The sequence below is a fragment of the Balaenoptera acutorostrata genome, chromosome 10, assembly GCF_949987535.1.
Source record: "Balaenoptera acutorostrata chromosome 10, mBalAcu1.1, whole genome shotgun sequence".
NCBI lineage: Eukaryota > Metazoa > Chordata > Mammalia > Artiodactyla > Balaenopteridae > Balaenoptera > Balaenoptera acutorostrata.
In genome coordinates, this window is record NC_080073.1 from 69,080,722 (window position 1) to 69,103,637 (window position 22,916).

At 39.8% G+C, this 22,916-nt stretch overlaps 1 protein-coding gene across 4 annotated transcripts in view; it reads left to right on the forward strand.

Moving 5' to 3' along the window:
• Positions 1–20,125, forward strand: part of KCTD20 (potassium channel tetramerization domain containing 20) — a 37,140-nt gene extending 17,015 nt beyond the window's left edge. Inside the window, exons 2-9 of one of the 4 annotated variants that reach the window (XM_007197960.3) lie at positions 5,289–5,342; positions 8,033–8,238; positions 10,843–11,116; positions 13,514–13,616; positions 13,984–14,104; positions 15,171–15,368; positions 16,763–16,873; positions 18,209–20,125. In XM_007197960.3, coding sequence (XP_007198022.1) covers positions 8,079–8,238; positions 10,843–11,116; positions 13,514–13,616; positions 13,984–14,104; positions 15,171–15,368; positions 16,763–16,873; positions 18,209–18,501 — 1,260 coding nt within the window. In that variant the 5' untranslated portion in view covers positions 5,289–5,342; positions 8,033–8,078 and the 3' untranslated portion in view covers positions 18,502–20,125. Of the gene's footprint in view, positions 1–5,288; positions 5,343–8,032; positions 8,239–10,842; positions 11,117–13,513; positions 13,617–13,983; positions 14,105–15,170; positions 15,369–16,762; positions 16,874–18,208 lie in introns of those variants that run through there. The other 3 variants (XM_057555148.1, XM_057555150.1, XM_057555149.1) reach the window with 3 other exon arrangements.
• Positions 20,126–22,916: the final 2,791 nt, after the last annotated feature.

Below are 22,916 nucleotides of genomic sequence, written 5' to 3' on the forward strand. Positions count from 1 at the left end.
GCAAAAATGCTCTAGTATTAATACATCTAATTATCCACACATTTTTAAAAAATATTTCATTGGAATGAATTACAGCAGTGATATTTTTAGGTAAAGCAAATTTTTACTTCCATATAGTAAGAGTTAGAACAAACAAAGCTACATTCTGGGTAATAAACTGGTATGGGGAGTCTGTGTGCAACTGCCATATCCATTAAATTTACTGTTCTATGAAACTTAACACAGTAATTCTAAACTAGTAAAACTGGTGTTAATCATTGCAGAAAAAAAGGTAAATGAGCAGTTAAGACATAATTTTAAAGATTAGAAGGAAAAACTTACCTGTTGACAACTTAAAAATACCATTTTAGAAGTTCTCAATAAATGACATAGAGAAATGATGTCAAGATTGTTAAATTAAAATTATACATTACATTTGCACAGAAGTAAGATTAATCAGTGGAACAGAGTTTAAAAACCAGACCAAGCATAAATTATATGTTAGTATTTGATAAAGGTGACATCTCAAATCAGTGCAGAAAAAATGGACTCTTCAGAATATATTAAGGCAGTTAGTTGGTGAACCATTTGAATTTTGTTAGATCTATATACTGTGCTGCATGCCAAAATGAATTCTATATGGGTTAAAGGTTAAATGTTAAAAAAAGATATATGAAATCAGTTGAGTAAAATTTGGTACAACCATATAATAAAATCTTGTGTACCATTGAAAATGATTTAAGAGGGACTTCCCTGGTGGCACAGTGGTTAAGAATCGCCTGCCAATGCAGGAGACACCGCTTCGATGCCTCGTCTGGGGAGATCGCACATGCCGCGGAGCACGTAAGCCCGTGCACCACAACTCCTTAGCCTGCGCTTTACAGCCCGCGTGCCACAACTACTGAAGCCCGCACTCCTAGAGCCCGTGCTCCGCAACAAGAGAAGCCACCACAATGAGAAGCCCGCGCACCGCAATGAAGAGCAGCCCCTGCTTACCACAGCTAGAGAAAAGCCCGTGGGCAGCGACGAAGACCCAATGCAGCCAAAAGTAAATAAATAAATTGGGGGAAAAAAAGAAAAATATTATTTAAGAATATGATTGACATACAGCCAAGTTCATGATATGTTAAGAATACCGTATAGTAATGTTTACAGCAGAATTTCAAATTGTAAAAATAAAAGGAATATATGTATACTTAGGAAAGTTTGGAAGAGGAGTTACGGGTAATTTTTGTCTTTTCAGTATTTTCTTCCAGGAACAATGAAATGTACAGTACTGCCCAAGTGCAAGATTATTGTTTGTCTGTTTTTTTAAAATTCTACAGGAGTAAAAGAGCTAAAGAAAAGACAGCTTGAGGACTTCCCTGGTGGTCCAGTGGTTAAGACTCTGCGCTTCCACTTCAGGGGGCGCAGGTTTGATCCTGGGGAACTAAGATGCCACATGCTGCATGGCGTGGCCAAAAAAAGAAAGAAAGAAAGAAAGAAAGAAAGAAAAAAGACAGCTTGGCAGAAAGGGAAGATATGGTGTGTTCCTGAGGGAAAAATGGAAAGACACAGAAGATCAAAAGCAAATGGAAAGTTAGGCACCTGAGGCAAAAAATAATTCAGAGAATTCTAAAAGCAGTACAGTATGTCATTTCACTGAATCAAAAAGAGAAATGTAGCTGAAATCAGTAGAACTATACAATAGAACATAAAAAGTATATCCAAAAGTGGAGGATGGGTATGATGAGCTTAAAGCGCCAAATAAATGCTAACTCAGCAGTTAGATAAGGGAGATTCCATACTAACTATATGTCTCTTGCCCTTGTATAGCACTTAATGCTTTCTGAGGGCTTTTCCATACATCCTCATTGAGAAAGGATTGCCTAACTTGGTAGTGGCCAATATCATCCCATTTTTATGGATGAAAACACTGAAGCTTAAAGGACCTTTTCTTGGTGACGTGGCTTAGTAACAAAGCCAAAGCCAGAACCTGCTTTGCCTCAGTCTAGTGGGTGGTCTTGTCATCATATCTTGTTGTCATCTTAGACTTCCAGGGAGATAAGAGCAAGTTATGGGAAACATCCAATGATTCTAGTCAAGTCTGACAAACTTGATGCAAATAAATCACTGCTATTACCTAATATCTACCCAGCATGGGTTTTTTTCCCCACCCACCCAAATCTTTTAAGGCTCTCAAAGGTGAAATTTTGCAAGTGTTGATAAAAATGAATGACTTTTTAAATGACCACATTAAAATGAGCTATCATATTTCACTTACCAAATTAGCAAAGATGAGGAAGATTGAAACACTGAGTGTTGGCCAGAGTTCTGGAGAATGGATGCTCCGTGCTGCCCAAAGGAGTATAAATTGGTATATTTATAGAGGACAGTCTGGCAGTACATATCAAAACCTAAAAGTTATTTACCTTTCTCCATAGCAATTTTATTTCTAGGAGTTTATTCCAAGGAATAAATGGAGCAGATGGAGTAGATGCCCAAAGATATATCTGTATGTATTTTACCACAGCTTTGATTTTTGAAGTTTTTATTTCTTTCTATATTGACTGATGTTTTTCATTGAGCATATATTGCAATATAAGCAGTAAAACACTAATGCTATTTTTATTCATGGAAAAATATAACCCTTCTATCACAGGATTCTTGCTTTATGACTATAACTCCTGTTTGATAAGAACTGCAGCAACAATGACCCTGGAAACTACTGGTTTTCTCTTTAATTTCTGACAAGCAATAGAAAGAAAAACTTCTAAAATCAATAATGGATGAAGGCAGGATGGTTTGGGGGAAGCAGCGTGATTAGATGAAAAGAATATGGGAAACAAAAGACCTAGATTTGGAATCTATCCTTGCCTCTTAGCCAAAGTTGTGATTTAGGCGAAGCTGCTAACCTTTCTAAAGCTTCTTGTTGTAAGTTTGTTTTTCAGCAGTGAAATGAGGATAATTACAGTCTTTCTCCTAGGGTTGTTTTAGTTTCAAATGAGATTAGATTTGTAAAAGTTCTTTGCAGATTCTGTGGTTTGGGAATAACAATAATCCACTTTTATCAAGTGCTGTGTGCCCTGCATTGTGCTAAGCACTTTAAGTGTGTTGCCTTATTTAATCCTTATATCAGTCCTGGGTGGTTAACGGTTATTATCCTCTCTTACAAGTGAGGGAGTTGAGACACAGACTTAGCCTGCCCAGGGCCACAGTTATAAGAGATAGAGCCATAGTTAGAAGTCATATTTGGGGAGCAGTGTAGCAAGAGGTCTCTAAGAAGTATTCATCTCACCAGTCTGCCAGAGTTCTTTGAGGAAGACAGCAAGTATGGGGGAAGGGAGAACCCAGTGGAAATAACTTACTGACAGAGGTCTCTTTTCTTTGCTAAATTATTATGGGTTTGGGGACATACTGTAGGAAAACTATGAGATTTAGAACTATTTAAAACTATGAGATTTAGAAATATTATGAATAGATTTTATATGGGCTTAATACTGGAGTGGTCTCACTCAGTATTTTTAGAAATAATCTAGAAAAAGGAAAACCAGAAAGCCTTAAACAGTCAGAAAACAGAATTTCTTCTGAGATTAGAACATTAGGGGTACACATGCAAAGGGAGTGAATAGAAAAGCTTCAGTGGAGTTGGTTTAAAAAATAAATGTACCCAGAGTACATTTTGAAGATGGCAGTCTGTTAGCTATCAATTAATAATGTCCTAGGAGATCTCCTAGATATTTTTTTTTAAATGTTAATCATTTAACTGCCTATATTTTATAAATTTATTTATTTATTTATTTTTGGCTGTGTTGGATCTTCGTTTCTGTGTGAGGGCTTTCTCCAGTTCCGGCGAGCGGGGGCCACTCTTCATCGTGGTGCGCGGGCCTCTCACTGTCGCGGCCTCTCCCATTGCGGAGCACAGGCTCCAGAGGCGCAGGCTCAGTAGTTGTGGCGCACAGGCCTAGCCGCTCTGCGGCATGTGGGATCTTCCCAGACCAGGGCTCGAACCCATGTCCTCTGCATTGGCAGGCGGATTCTCAACCACTGCGCCACCCGGGAAGCCCTCCTAGATATTTTAGATTGTATCTATCACCTCTATTGTCTCTCCCCTCACCTTCACCCGTTTTTAACCTTCTATTCGCAGAGATGCTGGGAATCATCACCAGAGAGCATATGTGAAGCAAAACTGGAAAAACTGTTCACCTTTAATAGAACACACTAGCAGAGTTCTCATTACTTTGAATTAAGAAAACACAGTGGAACTAGACTAAAGTCAAAGTAGTTAAAGAAATGTAGTGGTTTTCACATAAGAACAGACTGAAAGGACTAGGATTTGTCAGTCTGGAATGAAGGTTTGGCAAAGATATAATTACTTTCTAAATTCAAGTGTGGAGTATAGACGAAGGGTAGATTGGTTCATTTACCAAATTCTGTGGCATCCTACCTCATCTTTACCTCCTGGCTTTTACACAGAAAGGAGACATGGCCCTGAAGTATAAAAGGATCCTACCTTTTAGAAGATCATACCCTTGTGTCATTAACAGTCTGAAAGCATTATGCTTTTGAGATACATCCGAGTTGAGTTTGCCCCCACCCTCGTTCCAACGAGATTTTCAAAATCTGAGTAGTTCAATTGCAAGATACTGAACTTAATTAACTACAGATTACATTTCCATTATCTTGTTTTCTTCATAAATAATTGATTAGAAGAAATTGCAAGTGAAAAGAAGAAAATACATAGACTTATTATCTAGATAATTTTGGATTAATACTTGAGACGATTATGTTCTAGGGAGAAACCAGCATGTCCTTTTTTAGGTGCAAAGAATATGTGGAGAAAATCCCACTATCAAAGATTGTATGCAAATCTTCCAAGGTGGGGAGATTATGGTGCTAAATGGTTTTGCTGTTCCAGGTCAGCAAAAATAAGACTTAACAAAATAGGGGCCTTCACGGGAGGCTTATGAAATGAATAATAAAATGTATATTTGTGTAGCTCTTTAGAGTTTAAAAATGCTTTCACGTACTGTGCGGAAGTGATGCTTCAGCTGGCTTGCTGGATATTAAGCTTGTTTTGCTTCACAGCTATACAGTCTGAATTCCATTATTAATATATTTCTAACTCCTAGTTCTTTTCTGAAGCAGTCTCTTCAGTGACTGTTAGGTGTACCAGGGGTGTGTCATGATCCTTTGTTTCCTGTAGCTGTACATTGCTGTGACTTTTAGATCTGTGTTGGCCATGAATAGTTTTGTAGCAATAGAGAACTATATTGTTCAAGTGCTTTGCTTATTTCTTTCTTTCTTTTCTGTATTATTTTTTTCCTTAGATCTGTTCTGAGGACCAAGATTCAATTGGGGGATGGTTACAGAAATGAACCATGGTAGGCAATAAAAATATACATTCAAAGTTGAATAAAACATCCATCCTGCTCTGGTATATGTTGAAGAATTTGGTGTCGGTCAGTTTACTTCTTAGGTTTCATAGATCAAGAGAGTTTTCTTCTGTCATTCTAGGATTGTAGAAACATTAGTTTATAGGGGACTTTGGTAAATGATGGGTTAGGTAATTTCTTAAAGTGTGTGCCATTAAGCATTAATCCTGAGACGGTTTCTTGAAAAAAGGAGTTTTGAAGCCAAATTCTTTTGGGAAAACTGCAAATTGAGTCCTCTCCTGGAATTTCATGGTACACTCTGATCCTATTCATTGAAACATTGTTTGTAATAGTTCAGTTAGAAACAACTTAAAAATTCAAAGAGTAGAATCATAGAATATTATACAGCAGTTAAAAAGGAATGAACTAGATAGATATGTCTTCCAATATGGGTGGATTTTTAGAAGGTTAATTTAGAAAAACGTATTGCAGAATGAGAATGATGTATATAGTTTGTATGTTTTTTAAAAACTGTATGCTTTTATAGTATACCTGTATGGCATGAAAGCATTTTTTAAAGTCTAAAAGGCTTCATACCAAGCAGGTCATGATATAGTTACTTGGAGAAGTGACTGGGATTGAGTATGATGGATCAGTGTCCTTTCTTGCCTTATCTATCAGGTTTGAATTTTTTTAGAAGGGAAATATTCATGTATTATTTATAATAAAATTAACAAGCATTTTATTTGTATTTAGTTAAGTGCTCAGCAAGTTACTTTCTTTTTCCTCATTGGAGATATCTACCCTGCTAATTTCCAAGTATATCTTTCTATTTACTAATTCATCGTATATAAGTTAAACTGAAGTTTGAGCCCTGGTATTATAGACTAGGAAGAAGATGTTTTCATTATAGTCTATTACAGTGAAACTTTTTCACACATTATAAGGAATAAATGAAGTAACTTATACAATAAATAATCTAGTCTGTGCAAATTCTTAAGAAATCAGCTTATTCAAATTTATTTTGTTTTGGTCCACGAGATCTTTTGGAGAGCAACAAAGAGAAGTTCGAACTTAGTTCTTGAGCGGCTAGTGAAGAGTTGAGAAGCAGCTCAAGTAGATGGAGTGAAACATAGTTCAAAACCAGTTAAGCTTAAAGAAGCAGACCCCCTTTTGGCCTTTCCAGTGTTAGTAATGCTTTTTCCAGTTTCATGGATCTTCTTTATCCTGTTCTCCAGGCTTGATTTTGACTTTGACTTTGAAATCTTCTGAATCAAACTTGAAGGCAGTGGTGGTTCTATTTGACTTTACCAATTGCTGGGGATCAATTTTAAGGGGCTGAATTTTTTGTGTAAATATGTAAATATGTTTTTGTTTAAGAAAGGGTAATCCTGAAAAAGCTGTAGCCACATTATCAGGTTTTCCAACAGAACATTCACTTTATTTCCTCAATTTGCCTTATGTTGTAAGAGCTATTGTCTGAAAATTCAAGATTTCATCAACTGTGAAAGTATCTCTTCTTTAAAATTATGTTTTCAGGCATATGTGTTGGCTCCTTTTTTCAAAGGGGTCACTTTTATACTTCGTGCAAGTTGAAACAGGGACTAAACGATCAATCAATTTTATGCTCAAAAATGTATTAATACAGGTTATGAAGTGATTCAAAATTTAATGCACATTACAAGTGTTTATTGGCACCTCTGCATGCTTGCATCTCAGGAAGTTCAGAGTATTAAAACATGTTGCTGATCTTAGTGACATAACTTCGTCCTAAAACAGTGTTATCATGCAGTCCTTATGCATAAAAATTGCTAGTGATATGATTCTTCCACCAGAACACCAAGTGGAACTCAGTACTGTATAAACTGTGAAAGTGCTTAAGTAGGGTGAATTTCAGGAATTTTGTCAGCAGTTGGGCAGCCCCCACGGATGGAAGGGCTGCTGGGCAGGGTGTCATTACCTAGAAGAAAGGTGTGAGGCCTCCTGCTCAGGGCCCCCCCCCATTCTGCCTAATCAGCAAATGCCTCGCACGTGGCAGTCACTCAGGAGGTGGTGTTCACAGTGGTTGTGCACTGCTGGGGGACAGTTAGCCTTATAGCCAGTGATATCTTGGTATAACTTTGAGGTGGGGGTTGAGGGTGGAGCATAAGGGAGAGAAAGTGAAAGAGAGAACTTATAAAGGAGAACTTGAGCAGTATAAGTAAATTTTTTTTTTTCTTTTTAAGTGCGGGTGACTTCTGGTTTCTAACTCTCATACGAGCATTATAGTTGTGATTCTCATTTCCTAGTGCTTAATTGTTGCAGGAATGTATGTGTCTCAGTTTTTAAAACCATATGGGCTGGTTTTCTTTAATTGACAAATTGAACTCTTTGCCCCCTATGTGTCTCTGTGGATAAACACCACCAAATTATTTTACCACCATTTAATATGCAGAATTGAACATGAATGTGGCCATAGTCAGTGGATTTGATGTCTGTTTATGAATAAAGCTTAAAATTATTCCCTAGTAACAAGTTTATCAGCGTTCTTAATGATTTGGTAAAGACAATTTAAATCACAATTTAGAGCACAATTCCTCTCAATATAAAATCACAGAAATGTTTTAAGATGTCATTTCTTCTCAGAATAAGAATGAGAGCTGTCTGTCAGTCCTCTAGTTAGGAGAAGGTTCTAAATCATGTACATTCCTGTCTTCCAGGATTTCTCCCTGATCAAGCAGACAGTTCAGGATACACAGTCCAAGGATGAATGTTCACCGTGGCACTGAGAGCGACAGGTTATTGCGGCAGGAGGCCAGCTGCCTGATGGATGAAGCCTCAGCTGCAGCCCAAGAAAAAGAAGCAAATAGCCTGGCTTCTTCTGGTCTTCAAAATCTTACTTATCCTCTAGGTCCCAGGAATGATGGTACGATGATTAGATCTTGACTTAATGTGGAGGGCTTTCTGACACCTCAGCACCTATTCTGCCCAGAAGGCATAAATGTTCTTAATAAATAAAATATCCAGTTAATTAGCTTTGCTTATATACCACAATTATATAAAGCTATCACAAAAAACCTCCACTTATTTAATCAGTTTAGTACATTTAACTTGGTAATGGTATAAGAAAAATAGTCTCAGGTTTGGAGTCAGAAGACAGATTCACATTCTAGCTCTGCTGCTTATCAGCTGTAACCATGGATGAGATCCTTAATCTTTCTGAGCCCTGCTTTCTTAATCTAGAAAACAAGGTTGTTAATAATTCTTCTTACCTCACACGGCTAGAAGACTGTTGAGTTAATGGATGTGAAGGCTCTTGGTAAATTGTCAGGTTCTTTTTAACTTTTAATAAAAACAATAGCAACAATAATAATAGCAATTACCATTTATTGAGCACTCACTGTGCTAGAAACTTTACTTTTTTTAGATCAAGGGTGGCAAACTATGGTCAAATCTGAACCACTGCCTGTTTTTGTAAATAAAAATTTGAAACACAGCCATCATGCCCATTTGTTTACATACTGTCTATATGGCTGCTTTCCTGCTATAGTGGCAGAGACTGTGACCCACAAAGCTCAAAATATTTACTTTTTAGCCCTTCACAGAAAGTTTGCCGATCCCTGCTTAGATTAATCCTCCTGTTACAGATGAGGAAACTGAGGCTTCAAAAGCTTAGGCATAACTTGCTCAGGTTCACACTGCCAGGAGGTAGGGGACTGGGTGGGATTTAAACCTCTGTCTTTCCAGCCAGCGTTCGCTGTTGTTTTATATATATCAACGGACAAAAAAGCAGAGTGTGACTGCCACCCTAGAGTGCCCCATTACGGAGAATTTATACAATGAGTCTCTTTTCCTACTCACCCATTTAAGCAGGGTGGAACCTGAGGCATCCTTCAGGAATCAACCCAATTTAATTGCGTCATAGCTGGGGGAAAATCAAATGTTCTAAAGAACTGAATAAGTTAGGTACCTACTTTCATTTTTAAGAATAGCACTTTGAGTGTTGAAAGCCTGTCTTGGTGATTAAAGCGTTTCTTGCTACAGGCTTGCCCATGGATTGTGTGGAAACTTAGCTCTTTGTAAGTTGAAAATTTATCAGAAGCTCTAGGATATGATCCCTAAACAGGTTTTTGGTCTAGATTTTGGTTTCCTTTTCTCTAGAAGCAAATGGGGAAAGAATTGAGTGTACTCTAGCTAACAATGAATTATTGTGTACAAACTTAAAATACATGAAGGGCGGGAGTGAGACATTAAGTTGTATCTATAACATTTTATTTCTTTCCAATGTAGGAAAATGTTAGCTAGCCAAATCTAGGTGATGTATACATATTGTATTAACTCTGCTTTGGTATATTTGAAATTTTTCATTAAATAAAAAAACATTATTTTAATATATTAGGAGAACTCCCTATTTAAAAGAATCTTCTAAAAAAAATGTACAGCTATATAATAAAAACAGCAAACATCAATTAAAAAAAAAAAAAAGAATCTTCTGGTAATCCTTTTGAAAATACTTTCCCCTGATTCTCTTCTGTATACATCCAGATTTCATATATTTAGTTTTAAGCCTGTTTACATGATGTGGTATTAATACATTTTTAAGTACTCTCACATACTTTATTTCAGTTGATAGTTAAACCAGTCCTGTGAGGTAGGTGGAGTGAACATTATTTTCATTTTACAGATGATGAATCAGGTTTAGAAAAATCAAATAAATTACTTAAAGAAAATGGCTCTTTGGTGATACTAGGACAAAAACTCAGATTCCATGAATGAATCCTAATCCAAGACCATCCGCACTGGAACTTTTCTGTTGAGAGCAAGACCTGCCTGTTCAAAAAACGGTGTTGGTAATGTTAGGATTCTCCTATGCATAGTGAAAATGCATTTTTCAGTGAATTTCTAGGAAAAGTGACAATTAGAGACTATCACTATCCTTTCTGGAAAATAACATTTAGAAATGTTTTTTAAGAATGTGGAAAACAAATAGTTTTGGCTAACAGAGTTATCAAGTTCCTTAAATAAAACACAGGAAATATGAGTGTTATTTAGAGATAGAAATGAAAACGGAAATAAAAAAGCGATGCCTCTGTGAAACAAGACTAGGGAAGGTTAAGCAGTACGGCAAAGGATTGCTTGTTTTCCACAGAAATGCTTCTCTAGTGTTTAATTATTTTTAACCATGTGTGTAGTTTACTTTAAAATTGTTTAATTGTTCTATTTTAAAGTGTAGGCATTACTGTCTTCATTCTCCCCTCCCCAGCACACACACACACACACACACACACACACACACACACACACACACACACAGAAGAAAAAGTTCAGGGGGATCCAGTATGAGTCTCTAGTTTGTGTTTTTTCTTTATGTGTTTTAGCCAAGAGTTTTTGCGTAAGGATACTTAAAGTTTGGGTTTTTTTGTTTGTGTAATGGTTTTTGTTCTTGTTTTTTTTTAAAGAGGACAAGGTTTATTTTTCCCCAGGGCTTTTTGCTGTCAAGTTATTTTGGTTTGTTTGTATGATCTTTTAGACTTTCCACTTGACTCTGCCTCTCAGCCAGCAAATCTTCAGTTCCCTCACATGATGCCACTTCCTGAAGACATCAAAGGCTCTTGCTTCCAAAGTGGGAATAAACGGAACCATGAACCCTTCATCGCTCCAGAACGATTTGGAAACAGCACTGTGGGCTTTGGCAGTAACGTTCATTCTCAGGCACCAGAGAAAGTGACACTTCTCGTAGATGGCACACGTTTTGTTGTCAATCCACAAATTTTCACTGCTCATCCAGATACCATGTTGGGAAGGTAACTGATAATAATTTCCTTCCAGATTCACTCTGTTCTCTGTGAATAGAAATACCTGCTGTTTGCCTTGCATTAGATTTGAGAATAAAAACATTTCATTGCTTATTTTTCTACCTTCATACTTTTGCGAGACAGAGGACATAAAAACCTTATATGTGTTGGTGATTTTGGGGGGTGGGTACTTTCATTTACAAAACCAGTATAGTGAAATGAGCCCCCCTACAAAAGGGAGTGCAAAAGGTCCAAATGGTGTCAATTTCTAATGCCTCCACTACTGTTCAAGTTTTCTGAAACTGGATCTTTGTATCTGGCTGTTTTGTTTGACGATTGCTCTCTTTATTCTTCGTGTTCCTTCCTCTGTGTTGCTTCATTCAGATTATAGTCTTACCCTCCCCTCACCACCTCCTGCCTCCAGCTTTTTAGGGTTAGAGCTTAGGGATGGAAGGAGTCTACTGAGGAGGAGCGCTGTCCAGGAAGTACTTTCAGAGCCTGGGCTGGGAGTTAGGAGATCTCTTTCTGGCCAACTGTAGACCTTAACATGAAGAGCAGATTGGGATAAGAGTAAAATAATTTGAGTGTATACACACACAAGCATTTGGCTTTTGAGGATTTCATCTAGTACTTGAAAGTGGATCTAACCTCACTCCGACTTTGAACTAATTTGAACTGAATTAGAAATCAGAATGGACCACACTAACTTGCTGAATTTTAGGCTAAGTGGACTCTAGCTGTTCAAATATGTGTGTACTTAAACATATACATACAAATTCATGATGAACCATTTTTAACCAGAGCCAAACCTACATATTTCTTAAACATCTGAATTAAGATTAAGATAGAACATTAAAACATTTTCTAAATTGGCCCTAATCAGACTTGACTTCACGTCCTCAGTCTTGGTATTGCCACCATTTCCCCCCAGGCCCTTCCAAAAGGGCATTCCTCAGGGTAGGCTGTCTGTCTGAAGTAGGTTGCCTCCAAAAGTAGCGCTCAAGAAAAGAAAAGCAAGCATTTTCTGGGTAATAGACCCCTTTATCTACATGGTTCATCAGCTGAGTCAGCCGAGGTCATGAATTCTGAGTTTCTTAGGTTTGTTCTGTCCTGTGGCTATGTAAAGTATTCATAAGCCTAGCCAGTGAGCTTACAAATGTGGGCCACTGGTCACAAGGGGGACAAACTAAGAAGCTGAGAATGGATTAATGCAGATCCATGCCACTACTGGATGAATGACTCTGAGGGGGGATTATATTTATGGCATGTTGTTCACTATTTTGATTCATAGCTGTCTCGGCTACACTTCAACCAAAACATTCCAGAAAAATGTCAGCATCCTTTGAAGACTACTTTTATCTAAATGGATTTCTTATGTATGGTGTAGTGATTTGGAAAGCATGTGAGTCTTTTTCAGACCTTGGAAAACAGCCAGTTCAGGGTGGAGGATAACAGTTTTGAACAGTTGGACAGCAGGGCCTCCCAACAGGTTAAGGAAGGAAAAGGCAGTGAGTCCACAGTGGGCCAGCTGAAGATACCAGCACCTGCCCTGTCCTGGCTTCTCCTTCCACAGCTCCTACACAGACATGCAGCAGGAGTAGTAGAAGTCATGGGGCCAGTTTTACTGGAGGGGATCTGAGAGAGAGAGGAAGGATGGGAAAAGATGAATATAAAAGCAAGACTTCCTCCCTGTGCCCTCATGAGCTCTGAATTCATGCCCAGAAGCAGGCCTGCCTCTCTGAAATATGTCAAATTGCTGATGATCCTAATACCTACCCTCCTTTTCTACTTGACCTGAAATTCCCATCATTAGTTACTCCTTGGATTGAAGAAGGGAATTTTTTCCGGAGTTACGCCATTAAAATCTACCAGGAAAGGGAAAGCAGTAATATCTGCACCTACTAATACAGATTCATCTATCAGATTAGGTATTGAAAAGGAAAACTCAGAGATATCGAGGATGGTGTGCTGGATAGGTACATGTTGATGGGTGAGGAGGAGACACTGTCTTCCTGAGCTGCCAGTGCGTGGGCAGGTTCCTGGGCGCTGGGGAGGGCGTGAGAGGCGACTGTCACACACTCCAGAGACTTTCCAAGGGCCAGCTCTGCAGGTGCTGTTCTACTTTCTTTGCTGTCACAGAAGCTCACTACGGTGAACTGTGAGGGCTTGCTGCTTTGTTCTTCCTTGCACTCAAACACTGAAAGCAATTGCTGCCTTCTTTTCCTATCTGAAGGGAGTTTCCTAAGACTTGAGTGTGTCGTATAGGGGTTGTGTCCTAGTGCTCTGTTTTTAACTTACACTGAAAGAGTGGAACGGAGTCTTCCAGAATGAGGTGAAGAAGGGAGAAGTCTCATCTGTGAAGAATCCTGCTGCAGTGGGTAACATTGTTGCCTGGGTATCTTTCAGGATGTTTGGACCAGGAAGAGAGTACAACTTCACACGGCCCAATGAGAAGGGCGAGTATGAGATTGCCGAAGGAATCAGTGCAACTGTATTTCGAACGGTGCTGGTGTGTAGTGGCCTTCTTGTTACATCATCTTCCCTGGGGGGGTGCATGGTCAGAAGCCTTGAGAGTTCCATCAGACTGTGTTCTGACTTTAGGGTTTCTCATTTCTAGTTATTGCCTTTCCCACTTTATTTTCTGTTCCTATAATTCTTAAGTCCTTCTTGCTTGTGTGAGCTCAGTCAGGTATCAAGTTGTGATTAAACATGTCAAGATGGCCAGGAGCCACTTTGCTATCTAATGAATCACCAACTTGGTGATAGTTCTAGTAACCCACCACTTTAATAAAAGAACCAGGAATGAGTAGGGGGTTGAAGAGGGAATTTTTCATGTTGTTCTTTGCCTACATTTCTTCTTCCCAATTTATTTATAGGATTATTACAAAACTGGTATCATCAATTGTCCTGATGGCATCTCTATCCCAGACCTTAGAGATACGTGCGATTATCTCTGCATTAACTTTGACTTCAACACTATCCGATGTCAAGATCTGAGTAAGTACAGAAGCTGCCAGCTGCGTTTGAGCAGCTGAACTTTGAGTGTGCTTGGAATTGACATTTTTTATTACTAAACAGAAAGCGTTTCAAGTGTGGGTTGAAAATCATCTGTAGAGGCAGAGACGTACTAACCATTCCCTCTCTTGTTTCAAAGCTCTGTGAGAAGTGGAGTAAACAAGAGAACATGTAATGGGTTCTGAGTCTAGCTTGACCCCGTGAGTCACCAAGCTAATTGCTTCCCCTCTTGGGACCTTGGTGTCTCAACTCTTTAACAAATAAGGATACTGATCCTCAGATATGAGGGAAGGTTCACTAATAAAGTCATACAACATAAATTGGCTGGGTTCTTCTTACTGTTTATCATTATTATTAACTTAGTGTTTAAGTGCTTTATATATGTGAACTTGCATAAGTTTCACAATTAACCCGTGAAAGATAGGTGATAATCTCACTTACCAAATGAGAAGATGGAGAAATTAGCTTTTTCAAAGCTCTAAACATTAAAGCTGGGATTAGAACTGATTGTCTGAATATAAACTCCATGCTCTTATCATTACCTAGGCTTCCTGAAATGATTTTAAAATTCTTTGAAGTTCATGGTACATTTCCCTGCATATTCCATGAAGTTCTCTAGATGTGTGGTGTCTCTGCTGAGTCTAGTACACACTTAGAGCAAGTCCCTTGGTGTCGCCAACTTGAGATCATTCCTCTTCTGTGGTACTCTATGAAGTTGCAGTCCAGAGCATCTTCAGAATAGGTACTATAAAGAGTCATCCCCAAATGATGGTTCTGTCTCTTGTAGAATTAATGTTTATGTTCTGACATTGCATGTCAAGAAAACCTCAGTTGATCAGAATGCTCAGGGTTTATTAAACAGGAGGAGATTGGTAGAATGTGAAAAGTATCTAACATTATAGCCTTGGAGTAGGAGACATACCCTGCCTTTAAATGGGCCACTTCTCTGGACCTTATCAATGGTAACAGCTGTTACCTCATAGTCTTTTCACTCCAGTAATACCTGCATTTGAGCAGAGAGGATGTTCACTTGCCTTTTGTCTCCCAGGTGCTTTACTGCATGAACTGTCTAATGACGGCGCTCACAAGCAGTTTGATCACTACCTCGAAGAGCTGATCCTGCCCATCATGGTGGGCTGTGCCAAGAAAGGGGAGCGAGAATGCCACATCGTCGTGCTGACGGATGAGGATTCTGTGGACTGGGACGAAGACCACCCCCCACCCATGGGGGAGGAGTATTCCCAAAGTAGGAGCCCCTTGCATGATGTACCTGTTTCCAGCAAGAAATGTGCTGCCCAGAGTGGCAGCTCAATCCTAGAACCAGTGTGACTGTCGCTGTTGAGCTGGTGATGAGCACACTCACCTGGATGGGGGTCTTTCCTGCGGGGAGCACAGGGAACATCGTTATACTTCCCATGCCTACCGCTGGTGTCTGGTACCGTGTCAGTACTGCGGCAGCACATTAAGCAGTGGTGTCATTCTTCTCTCCATTTGTTTCACTTTAAATACTTTTGAATTGGTAGTAATTCAAAATTCAGAAAATACAAAAGGATATACATTGAAAAGTCTTATTCCCACCCCGCCTCATCTACCCAGTTTTCCTCCTCAGTTTCTTTTATATTCTTCCAGATTTATTCAGTGCACATACATAAGCAATTACATGTTCTTTTCCCAAATGATACCATATTGTAGAGACTGTTCTATATCATGTCTTATATTAAAAGCTTCCACAGTCTTTTTTATGGCTGAATAGTATTCCATTGCATGATTGTGCTATAATTGATTTAACCAGCCCTTTTGATGACCGTTTAAGCTATAAATTATAAATAATGCTGCAGTGAATATCTTTTTAAACAAAGTCTTTCACACATGTATATCTCTATAGAATAATATTCCTAGAAATGAAATTTCTGTGTCAAAAGCTTTGTGCTTTTATGATTTAGATAAAATTTGCCAAATTCTCTTTCATAAAGTTTAAGCCAGTTTATACTCACAAGACAATATATGATGGGTTTGTTTCCCATACGCTCACCAAGACAGAGTTTCACTGAACTTTTACCTTTGCCACTCTAATAGGTGAAAAACAGCATCTCACTTGACTTTTAATTTGCATTTCTCATTTCATGAATGAGATTGAACATCTTTTTAAGAGCCATTTTCATTTCCTTTTCTGTTAACTGTAATCATGCCTTTTGCCCATTACAAAATTGGATTGTTAGTCTTTTCCTTAATGATTTGTAAAATCTCTCTATTTGTGACCACTCTCTTTATAGATATCAAGGAAATTAGCCCTTTGTAATATGAGTTGCAAATATTTTTCCCAGTTGGTTGTCTTCTTAGCTTTGTTTAGTGTTTTTGGATAAGCAGAGATTTTTTTTATGTAATCAAGTGTATCAGTTTTTCTTTTATGACTTCTAGGTTTTATGTCATATCCAGAAAGGTCTTTCCTACCCTGGGACTATAAAAATTTCTTGTATGGTTTCTTTCATATGGTTTATTTATTATTTAACATTTAATCTGTGATCCATATGGATATTTTGGCATCAGGGCTCAGGTCATTAGTCTGAATCTGTTAGCTCATCTCCTTCCTCTTACAGAGATATTCACTCCGTGACTAACCCCAGATTTTTTTTCCCCCAGTTCTTTATAGCTCTAAGCTCTATAGATTTTTCAAATATATTGAGAATCGGGATGTCGCTAAAACAGTGTTAAAGGAACGGGGCCTGAAAAACATTCGCATTGGAATTGAAGGTAAAGAACATCCCAGTCAATATTCAGCTTGCATGGCTCATGGAGTAGGTTGGATCTGTGGCCACAGCTTTTGTCCTTAAAACCTGGCTTCCGAGGGCCTAGAGAATAGACACACATGGAAACTACATTCCTACCCAAGTTTGAAGATTCCTATTTTTGTTTTAGTTTGCCCTTACATTTCCTTGTCATTTTATTTCCAGTTGAAAATGCTTTAAAGCAGCTGTAGGAATAAGTTCCAGTTTACTGCCTCAGGATAAAGAGCAGTGAGGACTAGGCACCAGGGGGGTAAATGTAGCAGGGCTCGTGGGCTCACCAAGTGGGAGGGCCAGCCGTTTAGCCAACAATCTTGGTGAGGATCTTTCTGGGATCTGGAAGGGTCCTTCTGAAAACTATAACTTGGAGACACATTTTATTCCACTACATACCTTTGGGGAGTGTCTGGATATATTAACCAAACTGCTTTAAATGATTTGAGCAATGGCTCCCAAACTGTGGTCTCCGTGGAAGGGTATTGGAGACTGATTCCCGGAGAGTGCTGAAGCCATTCTGGTCTCCCCTCCATGGGTCTTTGACTCTTGTGTTTTGCTACTCTAGCTGTCTCAATATTGCTCACAGAACCCGTCGTTGTGTCCGACTTAGGTTGGAACTTAACGTTGGAAGAGATTTTTGAGATCATCTATGAAACCTCTTTCTACTGTGTCCTCCTTTGTCTCTTTGGAAACCACAGGGACAGAGTGACAGGGATCACTCCATTTCCCACAGTAGCCCATCAAACTGTCCCACCATGAGAATATTCTTCCACATATATAATAGATAACCTCCTCCCTCTTCTGTCGTCCTTCTAGTTCTAGCCTGTGAAGATACATACTCTAAATAAGATTTCTCCCATATCCCTGTGACAGCCTTTCAGATATTTTAGGCAGCATCCCAGTTTTTTCTTTAGGCTTAAACATTTCGCATTTCCTTAACTACTTCTCATACAGGTTGCCCTCTAAGCAATAGCATTAGAGGACTAGAGTAACCATGCCCCAGTAGAATTTTTGTTCTATAGTATTGAAGCCAGTAAAATAAAGACTTCTGAAATCTGTAAGAGGCTTCTCCCCCTTCCATTAGAAGGGATACAATTTTTGTTACTTCCCTTCTAAGGACAAGACCTACTAACCTGAGCAGGAGAGAAGCAAGCATGTAGGTGGCTGGGCCTCGGGGAACGTGGTCACTTCCCTGTAGTTTTCACATAGTCTTGGGATTTGGGAGGAAATTCATGTGGTTAGGAAGAAGGAAGTATGGAAACCAGAGCAATTTGCTGGGGTCATGATGGCTTTTTTCCCATTTCAGGTTATCCTACCTGTAAAGAAAAAATTAAGAGGAGACCTGGTGGCCGGTCTGAAGTGATCTATAATTACGTGCAGCGCCCCTTTATCCAGATGTCATGGGAAAAAGAAGAAGGAAAGAGTCGCCATGTGGATTTCCAGTGTGTTCGAAGCAAATCCCTCACTAATCTGGTAGCTGCTGGAGAAGATGTCTTGGAGGACCAAGAGATATTAATGCACCACCCGCCCCAAGTGGATGAACTTGACCGGCTAAACGCCCCACTTTCTCAGATGGCTTCTAACGACTTTCAGGATTAGGGGCAGCTGTGGGCCCCTCTGCCGGCCTTTTCTCTGTCTGGGATGCCCATAGCCAATCTTCCCCATGGTTTGTCTCACACTAAGTAGGAGACATGCTTCTCCCCCATCCTTTCCTTTTCGACCATAATTAATGTGTGTCCTTTTCAGTAAGTCTGTGCCTCTGGCAGGAGATGAAAAAGCACTTGCTGGTAATTAAGCTACCAGCTTTGCAGCAGCCCTGGTAACTTGAAAATTTTGGGTCTGGTGCTGTTCACCGAGTCTTTGTGTAACTGCAAAAGCAGGAAAGGAGGTGAAGACTCCTATTGCCTCATATTCAGCAAAGCAGTTCTCATCCTTTACACTCTGTTCTTGGCTTTTGTTTGTTTTATTTGGTTTTATACTAGGCAAATTACTTAGCAGCAAAGGGACCAAACTTAGAAGGAGACAATCTCTATCTTCTACAAGCAGGCACTAATTGGATGCCCATTAGAGGTTAGTGAAGATACCATCCTGGTGGCCTCTGTGCCGAGGTTGCATCTGGGAAGAAATAGGCTCTCATTCAAAATGTCCAAAAGGAAATTCTTAGGAGCCTCAGTTCGGTTTTTTTTTGTTTGTTTTTTTCATTATTGCAATGAACAATCCAAAACCTCACAGATTCTTTGACAGGAAGGATAATGTATAACAATGTTCATGAAACCTTTTTAGCTTCAAGGTTTTTGACCCTAAACAAATTGATTATTCATTTGGAGTGAAATTCACACTTTGATTATCCTGGCTTGGAATCTGGTGTGAAGCCATAGGTCTTCACCCTTGACCAGCATGTTGCTGTGGGTGTGGCTAGGAGACCTTAGATATGGCTTAAAAGGCTTTCAAGATGAGGGCAGTGATTTCTCAGAAGTGCTCAGTTTCTCAGTAGAAAGACTAATAAGAGCTCGGTGGGTAGGACTGGGCGTGAATCTGGGTGGGAAAATGTCACCTGCCTAGACTTTGTCTTAGTGCAGGGTTTTTCGTAGTATATTCTTTTCATACTATGGAATATTTTTAGGTATCAGGATATTTTAATTTTTGAAATAGCCTATCAGCTGCTCACACTGGGTAAGAAAACCATATTAATGTCATCTCCAAAGGAAGAATGAGTTGAAGGGAAATTAGGCCTAGTCATTTTGATTGATTTGTCAGCTCTGGGTTAACAGTACGTGGTGTGACGACCCAGATCACTCCTCTCGGTACTGTACCACCTACCCTGAGGTCTCCATGGCTGTTAACAGTAGAGCTAAATTTAGATTCTAGAGTCAGATGTGTCTTGAGATCTTTCCCATTTTATGGTAGAGGTTGGCCTTCCAGTCACCTACCCTGAGCATGTACAAAGAGACACACAGTTTCCTTCAAGTTCTCTGAGAACAGGACTGGTTTTCTTAAATTCCGTTTCCACAGGATACTGTAGGGCAAGCTACTTGATGCTATTTTATGACCGCCCTAGTCAGAATTCTCCAAAGGTAAAGTCAGATTGGGTGTTGACAGCTACTCTTTCCAGGCTTGAAGAACAAGAGTGTTCTTAAGGCGTGTATTCTCTGTGCATGTGACCAGGGCCAGTGTCACAGGGGACATCAATGCTCTGTTCCTTATTCAGAAAAATTAGTAGTAAGGGGTTAAGCCGAGCCATCCCCCAGCTACAGAGTTATTCTGATTATCGTTGGCATCCATTTGTAAGGCTGATGGCCAGGGTTAATGTTTAGGGTTAACGTTATTTTGTAGCCAGGGGTAGTTTTATTCCTGTGAAAAGAATTGGCTGTTTGAGGTCAGGTTTGGCTTTGACCTTACTGGTACTACATTTATACCCACGACCAGCCAGGATAATTGTTTAATGGTGCTTCCTTTACACTTTGTGGTTGACTTCCATGCCATCACAAAGTAAATTTAACTTTTGTGTAGACTATAATAAGTATGTATAATTTCTGTTTTATAGCTTAATATAACATTTAAGGGTAGACATGTCTCAGCTAACACTCTAAAACTTATTAGTCATTGCTTAGGTAAAAAGCTAGGTATGAAAGTGTGGCATGTACTTAACACTTTGTTCTACGTAAATGATGAATTTCCTCCGGCTTTCCAAAACTAGGTCTTTTTCTCCCCCAAAACTGGGTTAACGTGCTTTCGGCCCCAACCCTTAGGGTTCGAGTGAGCTGGAAATCTGTGGAGGTAAATCTGCCAGTGTTGCCAGATGGTGGTGACGGAGGGAAAAACTGGGCCCACAGGTTCCCTCTGGTGGAGAGGACATTTCTTCTGTACCCCACGCCCTTCCAGCCTGGAGCGCAGCATCACTGTAATGTGGTGGCTCCTTTCAGCCACAGCTGCTCTGTTCCCAGGGCCAGGACATCCCGTGGTGGCAGGACCTCGCAGTTCTCGCAGGAACAAGAGCTGGGTTGCAGTCATTCCCTTCAGAGTCATTTACTGGCCAGCTGGGCAACAGGTATTTCTAATTAAAAAGGTGAAACTCAGGTTTGGTGTTTTTTCCCTAAGTGCCTAAATAAGTAAGCCAGGCTGTTATACAGAAACATTTTCATAAGAAAATGTTTTTACCCAGACTGTCTTATTCAGAGGTATCTATCTTAGCAGGCCAAGATAAACCTGAATTTGAGGTTTAGGATCTGAGTTTGTGTCTGCATCATATCATGTATTGTTGATTAGGAAACATTTGCCATTAAGGAATTGGGAGCAGGCAAGGAGACAGTGTTAAAATGTGTCTGATGAGCTTACTTATTGGTTTCTCCAAAGTGGAGAAAAGGTATTAAAAGAATGACAGTAAGAAAAAGGTAAGGAAGCTAGAAAGTAGCTGGATTTATTGCATGATATGCAATAGCCAGTATTATTTTGAACTAAATTCCGTGTGAACCTAATGTATACAGGTCTATGAAAATACTGTGGCATAAGCCCAGAAAGGATGGATAGTGTTCCAGCAGGTCCTTCTGTTAAGTAAAAACAATCAGAGCACAGGCTTTAAATTGTCAAAGTGTGATGGGGAGCCTTTATCGAGTAATAGTCAATAGAAAGTTAAGAATCAGTTAGTGATTTATTCAATGCCACTTCTTGCCGTCATTTTGAAATTGTTAGACTGGGCACAGTTCAGAGAGCAAACCTGATGCCTTTATGCGAGATGGGGCCACCTCCGTGCTCTGGGTGGGGTCACCTCTGCAGGAGAACATTACCTTTTCTCTTAAAGGCAAAATGCTTGTAGGTTTTGCCTCTTTACTTTGTATTTACTTTTAAAGTTGCACTTGTTCACCTACCAGTGTTTACGAAATCCTACATTTGGGATGCTTTTTCTATAATAAAATGTTATCATTTGTGTCCATGTTGTTGTTGTTGTTGTTGTTTTTTAGCAGAAAATAATATTGGAACTCAAGATGTTAAAGGGGACTGAGTAGCAGCACCCGGACTGCCCAGGAGAGGCTCTTACCTACAGCAGCCGGCGGGGGTGCGGCTGGCCGGGAGCCTGTATGTGCTTTTCCCACCCTGCTATTTCTTATAATTCACAGGTTCCAGAGCCATAATGATCTGCTCTCTTGAGTTTCCGGTTAACTTGCATTCAAGACCCCTTGAACCCTCAAATCCAACCAAGTAGTACCCCACAAAACCAAATGTAAATTTGAAAGGTAAGATGACTCACAAACTTCTATGTTCTACTTCTTTTGGTTTCAAGCAAGTGAGGAAGCACGGCAGGCATGAAAGGCAGCTAAGAAGGTAGGGCAGGGTCCAGGCAGGTCCCTGGGAAACACTGCTGTGGGGCACCTTGCTCGTCCTCTGCTCTCTTATTCGGCCCTCTTCTAGTCAGGTGCCTCCTGAGCTCCCCTCAGCACACTTGGCCTGAGAGCTTACTGGTGACAGTGACAACTTGAAGGGGTGCTAAAGCAAGCCAGGGCCTCCCTGGCAGGCCTGCCTTTGTCAGCACAGAGGTTAAGAACATGCTCTGAAGGCATGGCCCATTGAGTATGTTCAGTGCCAAGCGCTGCTTGGTCACAGGGACATGCTGACTAGGACACAGTTCCTCCCTTCAGAGGGCTCTTACAATTGCGCAAAGACAGATCCATAAATAGTCCAGGTCACTCAGGAAGCGCGTAAGGATGGAGTAGCCAGTTTTTTACTATGAAAACTAGAGGAGAGTTCACAAGAGGGTTCTATACATGACACATGAACCAAACTGTGAAAGACAAATACTAGTTGTTTTGGATTCATGAATCCAAAAGGAAGTATTCCAGGCCAGCTCAACTGCATAAGCAAAGATGCAAAGGTGAAGTAGTTGCTTATTGTCATCAGGGAAGAGGATGGTGGGGGCGGGGGGAGGACAGTAATGTAGAGATAGGCCAGAGTAAGGAAGGGCCCTTGTACCGCAGACAAAAGTGTTTGGTCTCAGTATGTAAACTGTCAGAGGAGCCTGA